This window comes from Dermacentor silvarum, chromosome 3 (assembly GCF_013339745.2).
Source record: "Dermacentor silvarum isolate Dsil-2018 chromosome 3, BIME_Dsil_1.4, whole genome shotgun sequence".
NCBI lineage: Eukaryota > Metazoa > Arthropoda > Arachnida > Ixodida > Ixodidae > Dermacentor > Dermacentor silvarum.
In genome coordinates, this window is record NC_051156.1 from 153,048,522 (window position 1) to 153,066,243 (window position 17,722).

General features: G+C 46.7%; 1 protein-coding gene across 1 annotated transcript; it reads right to left on the reverse strand.

Moving 5' to 3' along the window:
* Nucleotides 1–2,654: 2,654 nt before the first annotated feature.
* LOC119444912 (calpain-B-like) lies at nt 2,655–17,305 on the reverse strand. Its single transcript, XM_037709250.1, is given in 12 exon segments — nt 2,655–2,797; nt 2,800–2,866; nt 6,124–6,254; nt 7,472–7,595; nt 8,600–8,777; nt 9,942–10,114; nt 10,645–10,813; nt 12,178–12,371; nt 13,875–13,948; nt 13,951–14,005; nt 14,496–14,639; nt 17,021–17,305. Coding segments are annotated over 12 exon segments (1,737 nt in total).
* Nucleotides 17,306–17,722: the final 417 nt, after the last annotated feature.

Genomic DNA, 17,722 nt, shown 5'->3' on the forward strand with positions numbered 1-17,722 from the left:
CGCAACAGCTCGCGTTTTCATTTTTTTTTTTTTGTGACCAACTGAAATATCTATATCTCGGTTTGAAAATTCTTGCTGTAGAACGCTCCCTAGAGGGCACGTAACAACTTCCAGCGTGTAATCAAAATGTTCTATGAGGCCTCGTGAGGGGCCTTTTAACAAAGATAGGTCCATCTATCGAACCATAGGCCTGCCTTTCTGAGGCAGTTTATCCCTGTCTGTAGTTTTTATTCATCAAAAGGCTTGTTTTGAGATCAAGGACTAACGAAAAAAAACAAAAACCTCCATGCAGCTCACCCCCTTCTCCTCTCCCCCTCTTTTAAGAGTCATATATAAACACTGAATGTTCGAATTTTACGTTCTAGGTTTAGAGATAGGGAGGTATGCGAATGTGCGACATTCTATTATCTTAAGCGACACATTCGCGGAAATTAACATAGAAAAGGAGTACTGCTGCAACCCTAGACATATTTACGCAAAATTGCTTATAATTAACACGAAGTAGGCGAGGCACCCTCTGCCTCAATCTCTTCACAACAACCTTGTAAAACGGAACATATATTTCTTTTTCTTTAGGTTTAAATTCTGTAACCACGCTAAGGGCAAGGAAAAAGACTGTAAAAGTGCATGACGAACCGCCACTTCTAACACACTGTGCAACAGTTGGTAGAACATCAACAGGTGAAACTAAACTGCTGTCGCAGCAGATTCCCGGAACACGCTTGTCTTACATTAATCAATAACAGGAAACAATCTGCAACATACAAGGCCAACAAATATATAACCAGCGAAATTGGCAGGTTCTAAGTAATCGGAACCTTAATTTGAAGATGACTCTAGAGGTATAGGTAACAACCGAAAATCTATACATGTTCATTATTGCGAGCATAATAATTCTTCATAGAAAGAGACAAGTCCACGCTTCAGCTCTGTCAAACGTGCAGAAGCACTAACATAACTAGGACGGACAATATCACCACAGATCACGCAGAGTTACAAGGGGCATCCTTACAATCCCTCGAGAATGCCCATGAAAATTGAGATATTAAATGCATTGGCGTTCCAGTTACTTTCTTAACAAAACGTCGTTTTATGCATTGAAGCACAAAAGTGACTGGAACGCCAACCGAAAAGTTCGGGAATTAATATTTCGAAACTGGTGTCCTCCTGAGAATTCGTTCCAAAGGGATCCGCCTTGCAAACTCCACGGCTACAATTTGTAAATTGCAATATGTAAGGTAATTGTTTTAAAACTTAATTAGCGATTTTTGTTAATTACTCGATTATGCATTTGAATTTTTTGCGCAAGTAATGTTCGCCTCGTCGACTAGACCAGCTCATGAGCTATAATTGTGCTCTCTGCCACCGACAACCATTAAAAAAAGTGTTCGCTGAAACACCGATATATGCATACTCGCTTGCCCAATATAGAGCACGCGGGCTTCGGTTTCCGCCCAACACCGGATACATTTGAATTATTTTTTTTTTTGTCATTGAAGAACGGCACGTTACAAGGGGCAGAAACATGACTACCCAAAGACCCATGCTGGCGTGAATGAGGTTTATTGAAATGCGAACATACCCAAAGTCACGTACCAAGTGATCCAAATTGGTCGGACTGCTTGTATCGAACCAGGTTTCCCTCAGCACAGCTGCCCGACGCTCTACAAGTTAAACTATGGAACATAATTACCCATTGACCCAAGTTGGCAGGGAAAATGTCAGGGACCCAGACCTAGAGTCCTCTAAAAGTGTGTAAAGCCCCCCAAGAATGCTTGTCATTAAAATGCTCCATGGTAATGATTACGTCGCTTCTGACCCTTTACACCACACTCTAAGTTGAATATGGCTGCATAAACTCTGCGCCGCCAGCCAGTCACTCCCATTTTCGCAGGAGGAAGGAAAGAATTAGGATAAGCATTGCGAAACACGATTCAAGCCAAACGTGTTGGTTCAACGGATGATCTTCACGTCAGAGCACGCGGTAGGCTTTAGTGCACCCGCTATGCAAGCAGAACTATGTCAGGGCAGCCGAACAGGACCGGCCATTAAAAAACTACCAGGAACGAAACATTCCCGGCCAATAACCTGAGTCGGAGAGGCCACGTGTTGGGTCAATACTGCGAAGGAAATAGCGAAGGGAATGGTTCACTCATAATTCGCTTTCCATTGCTGGATGCGTGAGGTAATGCTTTTTATAGTTTATTTCCATCCTCCATGCGTATACGTCTCCGGTAAACCAGTGTTCAGCAAAGGGAAACGCGTTTATGGAGAAGCTAAAACTCCCTATTGTCCGAGGTGTGCCTCACCTCCTTACGATAATAGTAAAATAGAATCAAAGAGACTCAAATCATTACAAAATTGGGCTTCACACTACTCCGTGTCACTCTCGTAAAAAAAATCATAGCGCTTGAAAACTCTAGAGGGGAAGGACGGTAATGCAGCTAACTCTCCAAAAATTTTGAGCGCGACGAATGCAACCGGCGGTCATCTAAATCCCGGAGCCAGAGTGAGCCTTGTGGGCAACAGTGGCTTCTTTCTTTTGACAAAGGTTGCACGCGCATGTTCGCTAGTATATATTGAATGTGGTGGCTTCCTACATTCAGAAGCTGCTGCCACACCATTCATTGCTAAAAACTAAGGCCACATTGCGTTCACCTCAGTTGGAAGGGGCTGCTGGCGTACACCCTTATCATGAACGCTCCGGGACAGTGTGGGTCGAAGGTGGCCGGTATGATGACGTAGTGACCCGGGCGCAGCTCGAAGCGGCCGAACACCTCACGGTAGTTGATGTAGGCCCGGAGTTGGCCACGTCCGGTGTGCGCGCAAAGTGGTCGAGCGATAAGCGCCGGAACTGGTCCAACGCCTGCGTCAGGATAAGAATAAAGAATATTCCGACCGCTATGCTCAGTTTCCTCGCAAGTGCACATTTTACTGTCATGCTCTAGAAATACCGTGCAGTAAATATCGTCTGTGAGCTAACTTCATTCGTTCACTTGGAGGTTCGTGGTATTTTAAAGCACTCACAGACAAATGCTACAAGTGCACGTCCACAAGAATAGCAACCAGAATAAGTGTTTAATAGCGTAGTCCTTATTCTGCAGCACTTCAAGTCTACAACATAATGAAGACAGCGCAAAAATAGCATAACGTGAAAGAGAACATCATTGGGAATAATAACAAAACTCACAGGACGGTTTGAGTATTAATGCGAATGTTTAATTGTTAGCTGTGGCGCGCGCTAGGAGTTTTGCTCTATCTCGCCGAACCACTTTGGCGTCTGAAGTTCATGCTTCCTACATGACATTTAGGTATAAAGGATGTTTTATAGCATTATGGCTTAAAACTACTATGCCCCACTCCGAAGCTCGAGTGCTCGCAGGCTTTCTAAGTATACACTGGCAAACGTCGAGATGTCAAACGCCATGTTTCTAACGCTACGTGGCGGCAAAAACCCGAGCCGCCACTAAATCACAGAAAGGAAAGGCAAGGCTTCACCGCACCGTGGTCAAAGTTCCACGATACTTCTGACGCAATCAGTGGGTTCCACCACCAGTGATAGTGATACTAATGCTTATTTTCATCCTCTTTCAAACGGGGTAAGGGACAAATAGTCACCTACCCTGTTTAATTTAATCAGGTTTTACTGCATATATCGTTATCCAGGCTTTTGCCAATCTGCTGTTGATCTTAAGTTTCCACTTTAAAAACCTCTCTGACTATATTGCACCATTACCTGCGCTTGCGATGACACCAATTCTATCAATCTTTTCTCTGATTTTCATTTTCTCACCGATATACTAATCGTCTGTTGCTTATCTCGACTGATTACTGGTTCATCCTCCCCCGTCTTTGAACCTCAACGCTTCTAGAAGCTGAACAGTCCTTGCGGGTCTTGCTGGGTGAACATCTTGGCCTTCCATTACGATGTGCCTAGTCGTTGCCGGGCGTCTTTTTCACAGCACCACATGTCTCTTACTGTGGTGCATATTGATTCGGTATGTTATTGTCCACAGGCATCCCTACAGCTCAAGCCCAATATAGCAAGGCACTCTGCTTTGCGTTATCATAACAACTCTCCCTCCTGATTTTTTGTGGTGTTTTCGCTCCATGATCTCTTTTCTTTCCACCCTTTGCAACCAATTTACCGTCTCTGTTTCTCTCACTTTCTTTTTATGACTACTGCTCGTGTATTTACACTTCCAATTATTCTGTAAGGGGTTCAATCTTCTGGGTTCAATTACAGATGAGACAGTTCCACTTTTGAACAATAGAGAACAATCCTTGTAACATGATTCATCAGAGGCGAGTTTGCAGTATCTTTTGAAGCCCACGACAGCAATCCTCACGTCCCAAGTCGCGAATTCTAAAAAAAAACGTAGGATTAAGTGGAAATACATAGAGCGACAAATTCTAGTCCTCTAGGTGCCATGTATCCAACCACAACAAAGTGCCGTGAAACGAATTAGGCGCTTCCGCTGTCCTCTGTGGGCCGATACTAAGGTGGCGACATCATGACCCATGCCCACAAAATCCGCTTGCTAGAAAGAAACTCGTCTAATATCTTCTTTGTGTCTATTACTGCGAGCTATGAAGTACAAAACTATAAGCGCGTCTCGAGTCAGTGGGTTCGCTATCCTCGGAAGTGTTCACATATATTGGTGCCAATGGAGCCACACTCTTCTGCCATTCAACGTAAGGTGCGGTTTAGAAAACTGAGTTGCTGAACAAAGCGCTTGACCCAGAACCGCCATGATATGCGCCATGATCTGCGGCCATGATCTGCGGCGAAAGTGTGAAATGGCTCATTGAGCGAAAAACCAATCGTCCCGCATCCGCAGCAGCACCTAAATTCCCATTGGCTGTGACGCCACGTCCCGAGCGCGCTTCGAGGGAGATTGGCTGCGACAACACGGCACGAGAGCGCCTCGAAGGAGCAGAGTTGGCGAAACGGAACACCTGAGTAGCGCGCCAGGTATTGCGTGAAGGGAGAGAGCGTCGTCGTAACGCGAAATCTCCCTCGCTCTTGCTCTGGGAAGCTGTGTCACGGGGTCACGGCCGCTGGCTGTGTTATTCGAGCGTTCCTTGTCGCGCAAGCCACGGCCGCTGGATAAACAAGCACGGCCGCTGGACAAAAAAATGTGCGCAAGCTCTCGCCTGCGTTCTAACTGCGCCTCGGCAAGGCCAAAGCAAAACGCGCCGAGCGTCTCGACAAGCTCACTTGCCCGCGAGTAGTTCATAAGTCGGAGGAACTTTCAGCGGCGTTCAAGTGGACATTGATGCTTTCGCATTAACAACTCATAAGAAGTGCTTAGGTGTCCACGGAGTTCTTTCTTCCTCGCTAGCCCTCCTTCATCTCTAATATGTGCTCAGCAAACTAAGTTAGCTTCAAGGTCTCAAAACATTCACCAACTTCCGTAACGCGCATCAGGGACAGAACGATCATTCCATGACCAGGAGGCCGAACTCTCGGCAATCCACTGTCTACTCGCTCACACCAGTGAGACTGATGACCGGGTATGAAATAAACGTATCCTGAGGAGAATGTCATTGAACTAATCTGAAGACTGACATTTATGAGCGAACTACCGGTCAAAGAATGGCATCTTACGTAGTTCAGTGTGGAGTTATCTTAGTTGTGGTTGAGCACTGTTGATCTCGTTGGCTTCAATCCCCGTTCCCGAAACCTTGCAGTTGCACATTAATTAGCACGGTGATGATCCTTTGTGTTCTCACATTTTCTTTCTGTGGTAAAGCACGCTGCGTATGACACTGAAGGTCGTGGACAAAGAACTCGTGAACGTAAAAAAAAAAAAATGTAACGAAGCGCGAAAACGTTTCTTCTGTGTATTCTTTACGTTCACTTGTTACGTGTTTTCGGGTCCTTTCTGTGCCATACGTACTGCACTTAATTTACCTTGAAGTATTCACTAGTGAAATATGTAGCCTTGATAACTTGATATAAATGTAGCCCTACGATATTTCAGATGAAATTTTCCAATAAGGAAATGTGGTGTGCTAAGATTCTGGATGATTGTCGTTTTTTACGGTATATGTTACAAATGGATCAGCGAGAAGAGAATTTGAGCACAGGCTGCATTGCCACCGGAAGAGATGACTCACTTGATAGATGACGAATCCTATCTGATGCATTCGCAGCCGGTTCCGAGTGATGAATGCGTTATGAGGTGGGTGCACCTGCATCAGTGCCACCACGACGCTCGCCGTGACGTCATCGGCCGCTGCTGCATCACCTGCGTCCACGACACAGTGACTGCACCAATTTTGAACCCATAAAAATCCTCAAATGGCCCCAGAGCTAATCAGTCACACCAATCGCGAAACTATGCCCGCATGATCTGTGTTTAGAAACCTGGCCATAATGCCTGACGAACAACGTAAGGGTTCGCTGACCGTCGGGTCATACATGAACATGAAGATGATTATAAAATACCACATTTTGAGTACAACAACAAAAGAAGTTATAGGTAAGCACTGTAAACAAAGCCAAATGAGCCGTTTTAAAGAGAAGCATATTTTTTTGCCTAGCCCACCACGCTTTCGCGTCCGTCGGTCAGACAGACAAATAGGTTATATATCACGGAATTGGCTCAATAATTAGTCACAGGGTGTCCACTTGTGTTCTGCGTCGAAACGTAATGAATGACCAAAGAAAATTAGTCGGGTCATAGTAATTTCTAAAACACAGAGAAGTACTTATGGGATGGTGCATGATATTCAACGTCGTCTTAGATGTTTCCTTTGGTTTTAATTTCTTCCACATTTTTCGGTAGTTTGGTATGTGGCTTATATAACAGGCAATTTTTTTATTACGCGGTACCGTGTAATAAAACCATAAAATCTGACATAAAACTTGAGATACCACATCAAATTGCCATGAAAATGAGATACCATATGTTATCCAACAGCTTCACAGATTTTCTAACTTTCTTTATATTTACGCATTCTTGGCAGACACAGACCTAAGGATGGGGTAGTCTCTTTTTTTTTCTTTTTGAACACGTTTACTTCCCTTTATTGTGTGGCATCGGCCTGTTTCCCACCTCCTCCTCCCTCACTTAGGAAGGGGGAGGGTGAGGTAGGCCTATGGAAACGCTAAGAGAAGCAGTTATCGCCTTGACGAAGACACGTCTTTTCGTCGAAACATTGGCTTCAGCGACCTTCCGTCGTTCACCCCTGCTAATCATTTCAAGCCACCATCTTGTTGCGAACCTCTCTCATGTTGCGTCACCAGTGTCACTATTGCGCGAGATAGGAGGCCGGTGCATAGTGTAGGCGTCCTCTCCCCTACTGTGCGCAAACTACAATCGGACTTTTTTTTTCCGACAGACACTTTGTTATTGATGTTATATATATGTATATATATATGTATAGGCAGCCTGACCTTCAGCTGCCTCTTATCATAAAATGTTACATTTGCTCAAGTTAACAAATACAACAGGTAACTCACCTCGGTCCCCTGGTGAGGGCCTGATTGACAACAGGTACTGCGGATTACTGCTGAACGAGCTCAGGTTGTTCCTTGATCCACCCGAGTTGACGCCGTCGACCCACACGCCACGAATTGCACGTACCTGATAGCGCCATCCAAAGTAACGGGTATTATTTCTGTAAACGTACTGAGAGTTAGCGCCCCCCAGCCTGTACCACGGGCTGTGAGATGCCGCAGTGAAGACCACCGGATTAATCTTGATCACTTATACGGTTCTTATAGGCGCCCCTAAACCTTATTATGCGCGCTCTTCTACATTCTTCCCAGATGATCGTCACAAACCTAACCTCAAAGTTACGGTTAACCTCAAACCTCAAAGTTGAGGTTACCTAACCTTAAACAAACAACAGACCTAACCACAAACAAACAACAAACAAACCTAACCCCGAAGTTAAGGTTAGCAAGCTTTAGCACTTTTTCTCAAAAAGCTGTTCCCAGTGACGTGCTCTTGTCTGTGCTGCCATCTGACCCTTAGTAATTGTGTCCACAAAATTTTGGAGCGGCAGATCACCGAAAAAAACAATTGTCCGTAGCCAACAGCCCCTGCCATAGTACTCAAAGCAAAAATTCAGCCTTGCAGCAGCCCCGAAACTTTCAACGTTGCTGCGCAATCGCATAAATTTAAAATTTGCCACTGGGTTATCAGTGGCAAACTGTGTTAGCCACTAGGATAGCCACTAGGATAGCCACTGTGTAACCCAGTGGCTATTCGAGTGGCTATCCTAGTGCTAACACAGTTTGCCAACCCAGTGTCTATGGTGTCGAACTGCTCAGCTCGAAGACGCGGGTTCGGTTCCGTCCGCGGGGACTAAATTGTAATGCATGAACTCTCGCGCACTTATATTAGGGTACACGTTAAAGAAAGATCGCGATTTTGGCAAGTAAAGTCCTAGAAATTAATTTTAGTAAACTTTAGTAAAATTTTAGTAATTTCATAACTCCATGGTTCAATATATTTGCGGTCTAGCCTGCATGAACAGACAGTCGGCGTCACTGCATGCTGCTTTAGCTTCCTCTGCCTGAACATCTTTTCCCTCCAGTGGTATCATAAAGTTTGTAGACAGAGCGCGTCGCTGTGGGCATCACCTCTCCTGGTTTCTCGGGTATGCCGTCACCGTCGAAGTCGGGCCCGAGGGTGCAGATGGAAACCTCCTCGAACTCGCGGCAGAAGTCCTCGTACTTCATCCAGAACTCGCCGTCGCCGTGCTGGCGCCACTCCATCTGCTTCTTTGTCTCCGCGTCCACCAGCGACCACTGAGGATCCCTGCAAGGGCACGAGTAGCACGCGAGTGGTTACGGTAACGCTACGCTTAACCATAAATTGGCTTGTGGGCTTGTTGAAATGAAGTGTTTACATGAAATAATCTGTTATCGTATTCCTAGACGCGAACCTTTGCCTCTGTTCATCACCTTAGTAGCATTTCTTTAAATGATCTGCGCACCACTCTCCTTCACGGTGTTGAGATATATGGTCTCTTGACTGCCACAAATATTACCCTACACAAATGTTTCCTTTCCTAACGCCATAGTCCTTAAACCCTAAGCAAGCAACTGTAACTGGTAACTTATTAATTACCCCAGTGTTGCTGGAGCAATTAATTGAATGTCAATCAAATGTCCTAACTCTTTTTCCACAAATTATTGCTTGCTGTCTTAAACTAATTCTTGTTCGCTGAGAAAATGTGTTTGGTTGAATGATATGTAATTTTCTATATTGGACCAGGTACTCTTTTCTGTGCCTTTTATCAGCTTTTTAAATGACGCTATACTGATTGATTGATTGATTGATAAAATGACATAAAAACTCGTGGCTTCGATACACGAATAAGTCTCGTTACACAGAATCTTGCTCAGAAGCTTTGGGCAAGGCCCACATCTCATGAATACGCAATGTTTTGATTTTGTTTTTCAGTCTACGCATCTACAAGCTTTCGAAGTCTATTGTCAGCAGGTGCGATACCTATCGAATAGTTCGAGCCCATGTGGAAGCGTTTCCTATTTGGAAGACCAAGTGTGTTCCCGCAGTATCGATATCAAGATTCTAATGCCGGCGTTTTTATCAGCCGCTGCAGTGTAGATCCAAAGCGGTGATGGGATGAGCCTACTTTATTGTGTGCTTTTAGTAAATGCTTTCGTGATCCTACTATAAGGTAACCTGGGGCCATGCGAATTATCAGGTGAGAACGCCGAGCACGAAGTGGGTTCATTAGCGCATGAAAGTGAAAAAAAATAAACAAAAAGAAATCAGAGAGAAGGCAGGGATGTTAATATCTGGTCGACTATCCTGAGCTGGGCAGGAGAGTGGAAATAATTTGACAGGAATCATTCAAAATCCTTGGGATAAGTCTCATCCTGCGTTCAAATTCGGCCGTGAGGTGGTCACAGCGACACGTGCAGCTTCTTTATTTCTGTAAGAAATGGCACGTACGCATCGCTCCAGTCACCGGTCCACTCGATGCCATTCCCCCAAGGGTTGCGCACTCGTAGCAGGCAGGCGTCATGTCCGTTGCTCAGTTCCACCCGGCGCACTGCGCTCACCGTGTACGCGTGACCCGACACCAGACCGTTAGGGTCAGCCGCCGTGGCCAGCCACCAGTCACCCTGCACATTTAGGCGCCACCAAAGGTTACCCTACGGTTGTGCCGTGTAGGTGGCTCGTTTCGGAAAACGTCCTGGTTCACATTCGTGGGCGAAAACTAATCTACAATCCTTAACGCTGAAGAAGGAAGAAGCTGCGGTGTTAAAGAAATAACGAAGTCTTATTCGGTCATATACAGATGACGGAGTAAACAAAGAATTTGCTAAGGGATGCGTACAAGCGTAATAAATATCCGCGTATTTAAATTTTCCCGGTGAAATGATAAAATGCAGATGATCTGGCTAGCATCGTGATACACGATTAGTCATTCATTTTAGTATGACTTTACTTGGTGGCCTATCGGCCTGAACATCAACGTTTCAGGTTTATTCCCTGCGTCGTCGAGGTAACAATAACTTTTTGGACCTGATGCGGCTGCGTATATGTAAGAAGTCTTCGTACTACGGCTTAGTAATGCTTACAACTGGTGCTAGTGTTTAGCCGTTTTCTGTCGGCTTGGACAAAAAAAAAGGGCGAATCTTTAGCCACTCGCCTTGCGCGAGCAGGTGATGAAGGCACCGTGTTCAGAGGCCTTGAGCAGAAATCCGAACAGGTTCTCCGGAGCGTCCTGCAAGTCGTACCGCTCGGCCAGACCGCTGGTCAGGTCTACCATGGCATCCATGGCCTGGCCGCCTTCCAGGGCCTCATAGCTACCGTGCAGCCTGCACAGCACCGGAAGATTGGAGCTAATGTGTGATACCGGCGTACCTTGCTCTGTTGCGCCTCTCTGTGTCGTGCCTATGCACTTTCACGTTGAAAAGAGGAGAGAAAACCAGGAAGGGCGTGGAAGTTCACCAGATGGACATCCGGTTAGCTACATTGCACGTGGGAGAGACAATGAGGGATTGAACATGGAAAGGAAAAGGTAAATTAAGAAATATTTCACGTGCCCTGGAACTGATACAGCGTGTCTGTAAGTGTTGATTTTATTCTTCCTGCGATGACGAAGGGTAAAGCCCAGAATCTTCGCCGCTGTAAATGGTAGACCTGCCATTCGGCTCAGACCACTTCGATATTAATGACAATGTACGTCGAAGCGGGTGCATTGGCAGCGTCGGTACTCAATGTTTTCTTCATAGTTTCTGTGGTTGAAAATAAAAAAATACATGAAGCATTCGACACTTGTGTCTATAACCTTGCGCGTGTAGCGTGCCCCGAGCGCAAGAACAAACTATTGAAAAAGATTGGGATTTCAAGTAAATTGGTCTCTCGCAAAAATCAAAGCGGAAATGACAGTGTTGCAGCTTGCGGCATATCGGGTGGTAAATTTAGGCGCCGTGTGATGCGGCGGTATGGCACCAAAATTTATGGCGCCAAAGTCACGGCACGAAAATTGTGGCATCAAAATTGATAGTGCCACCCACCACCATTGGTGGGAGTGGATCCTCCGAGCTTTGGTGTAAATAAGCTGTAGTTAATTAAGGCACATTTAATTAAAATGATGTTAATTACGGCACTCAAACCCACGACCTTTGGTGGCAATTAAGGCAAAGCAGGCTTTCACCTTCATCCTCTTAACCGTATGCTAAAGTGAGTGTCAACTTTTGCTAGACGGCAAATGTTCAAATTTCTTTTGAATTGCTGGCGACCGTACAATCAGGAACAAATGAAACACGGCCCTGAGAGTGCGCAAATTCTTGGGCGATATACGACAGGTAAATTTCGACGTTTGTGTATTGCTCACCGCGGCTGGCTAAAGACTGCGCGCGTTTTTCTGTCCCCCCCCCCCCCCCCCCCACACACACACACACACTCCCCTCTCAATTTATCGTTTCCCAAGGCCCAGTAAATGTTTCATCTGATTACGAATTCTCTTTCGTGTCCATGCAGAAGTGAAATAGACCTAAAGGAAGCAAGCGTTTTCAACTTCTCCATTTGAACCCGCAGTTGACCCTTTCTCCCCACTGAGCTGCAGAACGCATCGAGCGTAGGTCACGCGCCAGATGTGTTGAATTTCGTTTTTTGAGCACCGTGCGCACACAGTAGTCCAAAAAGGGGAGAACCGAAGAGTATCGCGGGTCCTCACTTGGCGTAGGCCTTCTCGAGCAGGGCGACCCAGAACTCTCGTGGGTCGCTGCATCGCGAATAGATGAGCCGGTCTTCGCTGGTGGGCAGTAGGTCATCCACGTACACCACCACCCAGCGACCGAAACGCCATAGGTTGAAGCGCACCGCACCCTTGTAGTCTGAACCGTACAGCTGCTGCTCTTGGGGAACCACCTGCGCATGCGCGGTTACCGCGTTCGTGGTCACAACAGCACAGCATACCAACAGTAAATGCAACGAAACCACGCGCTTCTATGCTACTTCAGGCCATTGCTTTTACTGTTTTTGCACTAGCTGTGACGCGGATCACTGTTTTTGTAGCAGCGATTAAGAGTTACTATACTAAAACGCAGTGCGTAACCCTAAGGCCTCTCTAAAACCAAGCCACCATGCATAGCACGGGAGTAAATGGCCTAATAGTGAACTTTACGCGAATTTTTGTTTATCCGTTAATCTTTAAGTTTCGCGGCATCCATTGTTATGACCTGGTACTGTGTCATGACACACGTTCATTTTAATACATCTTCGAATGCACAGGCTCCATAGAAGAGCTTTTGTAAGGCCCTGCAGACCTATTTTGCTCTTTACGATAACTTTTTTTTTCTTTGACAAAGGTATAAGTATACAAATATAGCCCGCAAAAATTAGTGCTTTCGCTGCACTGACACCAATGGTAGTAGCCTGTCTATCGTTGACCTTGCATTTCCTAACTCTTCTTTCATTTCGTATTTCTTTTTTTTTTGTTTGTGCTTAATCCGCGCTTTTCTCTAGCGTCACACCTTCTCTTGCTTCAGAATACTGTTGCCTGTTTTCTTTGTTTTGCCTTTTCACTGTATCACCTTCGACATCACACACAATTCATTCATTTATCCAACTAGCAATATTGCTGTCCTACCTCCGTTGTAAGGATGAGACACAATTTTCTCATTGCTTAAAACGCCTCGATCCGTTTCCCTTCTCACACAGTTTACGACCTCCGAGGCCATACGCTGAGTGCGGACAAGACACGTTGCGCAATGGTGATGATGCAACTTATTTATTATAGCGCTAATTGTCTGTTCTTCTTGGCCTGAGTTCTCAGTACAAATTATCTGATGCCTAATTAACAAAGCTTTTCTTTCGCAAGTGCTCTTGGCCATTGGTCAGCCGCCTTCACGAAATAAAATTCCCAGCGTCAGGGTTGGCCGCAATTTTGTTTTGCTAACATTGCTAGCGTGAGAGCTTTTTGTGTATACGGGCCTTGATCTGTTCTGGCCCCGAGCCAGAAAACAGAAAGCTTTAATCATTATATTTCGGGCAGTGAAAATATTTTCACAATGAACCCCACGATTATTCTTAACCATGTGTTATTAGTGGCTGGTAGTTGTAAGTACTAGCGCTGACTAGTGGCGGTAAAATGATTGACTTCGAGCGAAAGTGGCATTTCGCTGACGGACTAATTCAGCGCTCGTTTTCCATTCTAAAGTTGCTCACAATAAGCACTGTTCATTGAATGTGGTGACGACAGCGTCAGCAATCTTTGACGGACGGGAGGGTAAGCGCTGGTCCATGGCCGTCGTGGTGCAATTCGGCCTTTCAAAAAAGAAAAAAAAAACACGCAGCTACCTCATATACCTTGGTGCAACTTGGTCAAACCTGTATACCTAACCGGCACTGCACCGATCTATATGAACTCACCCTGTGCATGAGGTCCGGCCTCTGCGCCACAGCTGCGCACGATGAGAGGAACCAGCAGTCGCCGAGGGCGCCTGGACGATGTCGTTGCGGCTCACACCGTTGACAAGCAGCTGCGGTTCGGAGACCATCTCCTGCAAGGGCGGCCAGGAGTTGGCCGTTTGAGTGGCAGTGAAGATGCCATGAAATAAAAACAATGAGTTTGTGGCGTTTCTTATGGCCGTTCAAGTACATTACGTTTATCAGCGACTCCTGCGACCGTGACTGTAGCGGGCTGTATTAGAGTATATACAACACATTGGAAGTATTTTGGTGCGTGCGTAAAATTCCCTTGCAGTGCTGAATGTTTTCTGTTGGAACCTCTCTTGATATTCTTCATCTGCGACTTTCAGGCTCAGTTTATCTGAGTCGCAAAAAACATACATGCGGACATGAACATGTATGTTCATGTCCCTCCAAGACGGATATCTCCAAGACCCCTCCAAGACGGATATCTCAGACTAAAATAAAAAAAATGTAGCTAGACAAAAACAGCGATGCGATTGATATAATTTTTTTTCTTCAACGGAAGTATTAAGTTAGCAACAATTGCGTTAGAGAATAGAGAGTCATTTGCATACGTACATGCGGCCTGAGCCAGGTGATCCTGCCAGGCACCGGCCTACGGTGCGTGAAGAGCGACGACTCAGCCGGTGGGAAGTGGCTGTCCACAAACAGCTCCGTCAGCGGCAGGTTGCGAATTGCCTGTTCGTCCTCCAGCGCGGTCTTCTGCGCTCGGAAGAGACGAGCATTCAGGGTTCAGAGACGCCGCTGAGCCCAGCTACGAGCATTGCTTGACATGCACAAAGCGCCATTTCGTGTCCACAGTATTGCCAGTAAGCGTGTGACAAATTAAGAAATCTATCCGCCCATAATAACTATTTGTTATTTGCAGTCCACCTTTCCTAGTTTCTATTAAGGCTGAATGGCGCTACTTCTTAAGAAGCGCGATAGCATTCGAACTGCTTTATGGGTGCTTTACAGGATACCGGTGCTTTACAGGCCCCGGTATCCGACACCACTATAGAATCCGGAACCGAAAAAAAATCGTTATAGAAATATGTCAACAGCAAGATTCAAGCTGCCGACCCGGTGGCCTGCAGTGAATTCGCACATCTGTGGCCACCATGTTTCATGTTGCAGACTTTACCTGAATTTGCAAAATAAAACGTACTCTAGGTAACCGCAAGTTGTTTTGTGTGTCGGTGATCTACAATGAACGGAGAGAAAATGATGCGTCCAAGTGGACTTCTTATCCGAGGCCGGAAGAAGACAAATCGAAGCGCGAACAATTTTAATGCATCGACACTAACGGCTGAATCCTGCTAACAAAAGCCACGCCGTGGTTTGCACACACAACTTGCCCTCCCATTTTATACCTTCCTCCGCATTTTAAGTTATCCAGCGAGCTTAATGAGCAAGAACAGTTGCAGACAGCGCATATACACGCACCCGCAATAGAGCTTCTAGCCAATCGCACTGCCATGCAGTGTGCTGTTTCCCCCAAAGGGGATAAAAGGCCAACATTTCCCGATCAATGCCAGTGGGAAACGACAAGCGAAAAACGGGGAAATCGGGTCACTGGTGTCGCCAGTGGCCGGGCACGGGTCGGCCGTCTTCAGTATACCATCCCACAAATAGGTGCGCCGCAGTGCTGATGAGAGCTGTCATGTAGCGCTGACCAGCTGCAGCCCCAAAGTAATGGACGCCCTTGGAGGAGCCGGGCCAGCGGGCACTGCGAACGTGATCGGCAGCCGAACGTCGTCGATTCGATGCTGCCACTGGCGCCAAAAGCCTAGCGCTCCTCCGGCTTTTATGTTCTATCCGCATTCTTTTTTTGTTTTTTTCTTGCCTTTCGCTTTTCGGCACCCACACACACACTCGCAGCCGGTGCGTGACAAGGGGTGACCGCAGGAGCGTGACACTGCCCTGACACAGTAGTGTGGTCGCATAGCCAAACCTGTTTCAGGGGCATTCCAGTGCCCATGTGTGCGGCGCCATGCCTGACATACTCCCGCAAAATACGAACCAACGTAGGCTTCTGGGCCATTATTATAGGCCAACGGAATAAACGTGCGCTTTCACAATTTCGAGACATTATTACAACGCAACCTTCACTGCCGTCAAAGCGTAGTTCATGCGTTTCACTGCGTTGCCTTACGTTTGCTGCTAAAGTGCCTTAGAGGATATACATCTTGGTCAAAGCATCACCGTTCAATCTAGAAAAGATTTAGCGCCGATACATCGGTAATGCACAACAAAGCGAATAATTTAGGTCCTGCAGGACCTAAATAAAGTTTTTCCAGTCCAGTCCAGTCTTTTATTTATAATACGTACAAGCTCAGACTTGAGTTCAGTATTTCGCTGGCGTGTACACAATTCGGCAACGTTTCATGCATTTCGATCTCTTCATATGCTCGTGATTCGTGTCCTTCGTTTGTTTAGCAGCGATGAGACGTAATCCGCAAATCCTAGCTCCCGCGTCCCCACCTTGTATCATCAGGATAAATTCAAATATGAAGAAAACTAACTGAACTACGACGTACGCTTACGTTTCCACGTTGAGCAATCTGCGACATTTCTTTATTCACGTTTCTTTTTCGTTTTTTTTTTAATGCGTAAGGATTCTAGGGCTACTTCCCGCAGAAACGTATCCGTCCGTCTGTCTGTAACGCGTGACGCGTTGTAAGTGTATTTGAGGTTCTAGGGGTGTTTAATGAGTATGCCTTATGACTACGTATGTCTAATGATATTTATGATTATGCCTTTATATATACACTTAAATCTCGTTATAACGAAGTCGACCAAGCCTGTATGTCGAAGTCGACCAAGCCTGACCAAAACCTGTCTGTAGAAGTGTCTAGAACATACTGTTGGGGGAAGCGATGGTTCAAAAGTTGGTCGGCCTGAGGTCGTTGATAATCAAAGCCCTTCTTGTCAGCTTTAGCTTTTCGTCCGTCCCCTCTTTTGACTTAAGCTAACATCACGAAGGTGAAAGCAGTAAAGTATTAATAATATCATGGCACAGGGCACAGGGCACTGACGACTATAGCAATCCGCATCATGCCTCTCGCTCGCTGAGGGGCCTTTGGGTCGTCGCTGTCACTCACCGTGACTCTGAGTGGGTGGAGCGAGTGAACGTCGGGCAGCTCGAAGGCCACGGAGCTCGCCTCGTACGCGGAGTCCGGCCGGGCCGCAGTGTCGTCAGCGTGGCAGCAGCTGTCCTGGGCCAGGCCCTGCGACGACCGGTAGCCCGAGGCGTCGGGACCCACTCGTGCCGCCGGACGGACGGGCCACACGCGCACTGCCCGTGGGCTGCGACCTCCCGCCGCGCGGTCGTTCGCCGAGCTCTCGGGGTGCCACACCGCAACCGAGCACGACGGCCCGCAGCCCATCTTTCGCCGGCGTCGCCTCCGCCTCCCCGCCGGGAAGTCACTCTGCAAGAAAAATAATCCCCCAGATCTGCATAAACTTTCAAAGCAGTGAACATCGTGAAGAACCGCTTCTCTTGGCATTTCTGCAATAGCGCCTTGGCTTTCAGCCCCGATCTATTATTTCTGAAAAGGCATCGCTACAGTTTCCCCGGTAATGGAAGGTGCGACTTCGGCATTATGCTTGACCGTCACACGTGTGCCATCAGTGCGACATCTAGCGACCGCTATGCGACACACACGCACTCGCACGCACGCACGCACGCACACACGCACACACACAAGCAGGCATGGGCCCCAAGATCACCGTTATGGACCAACTAAGGCCGCTTTCAGCAATGCGACACGCGCCACGCCGGAGATTATGCAGGCGATGAAGCA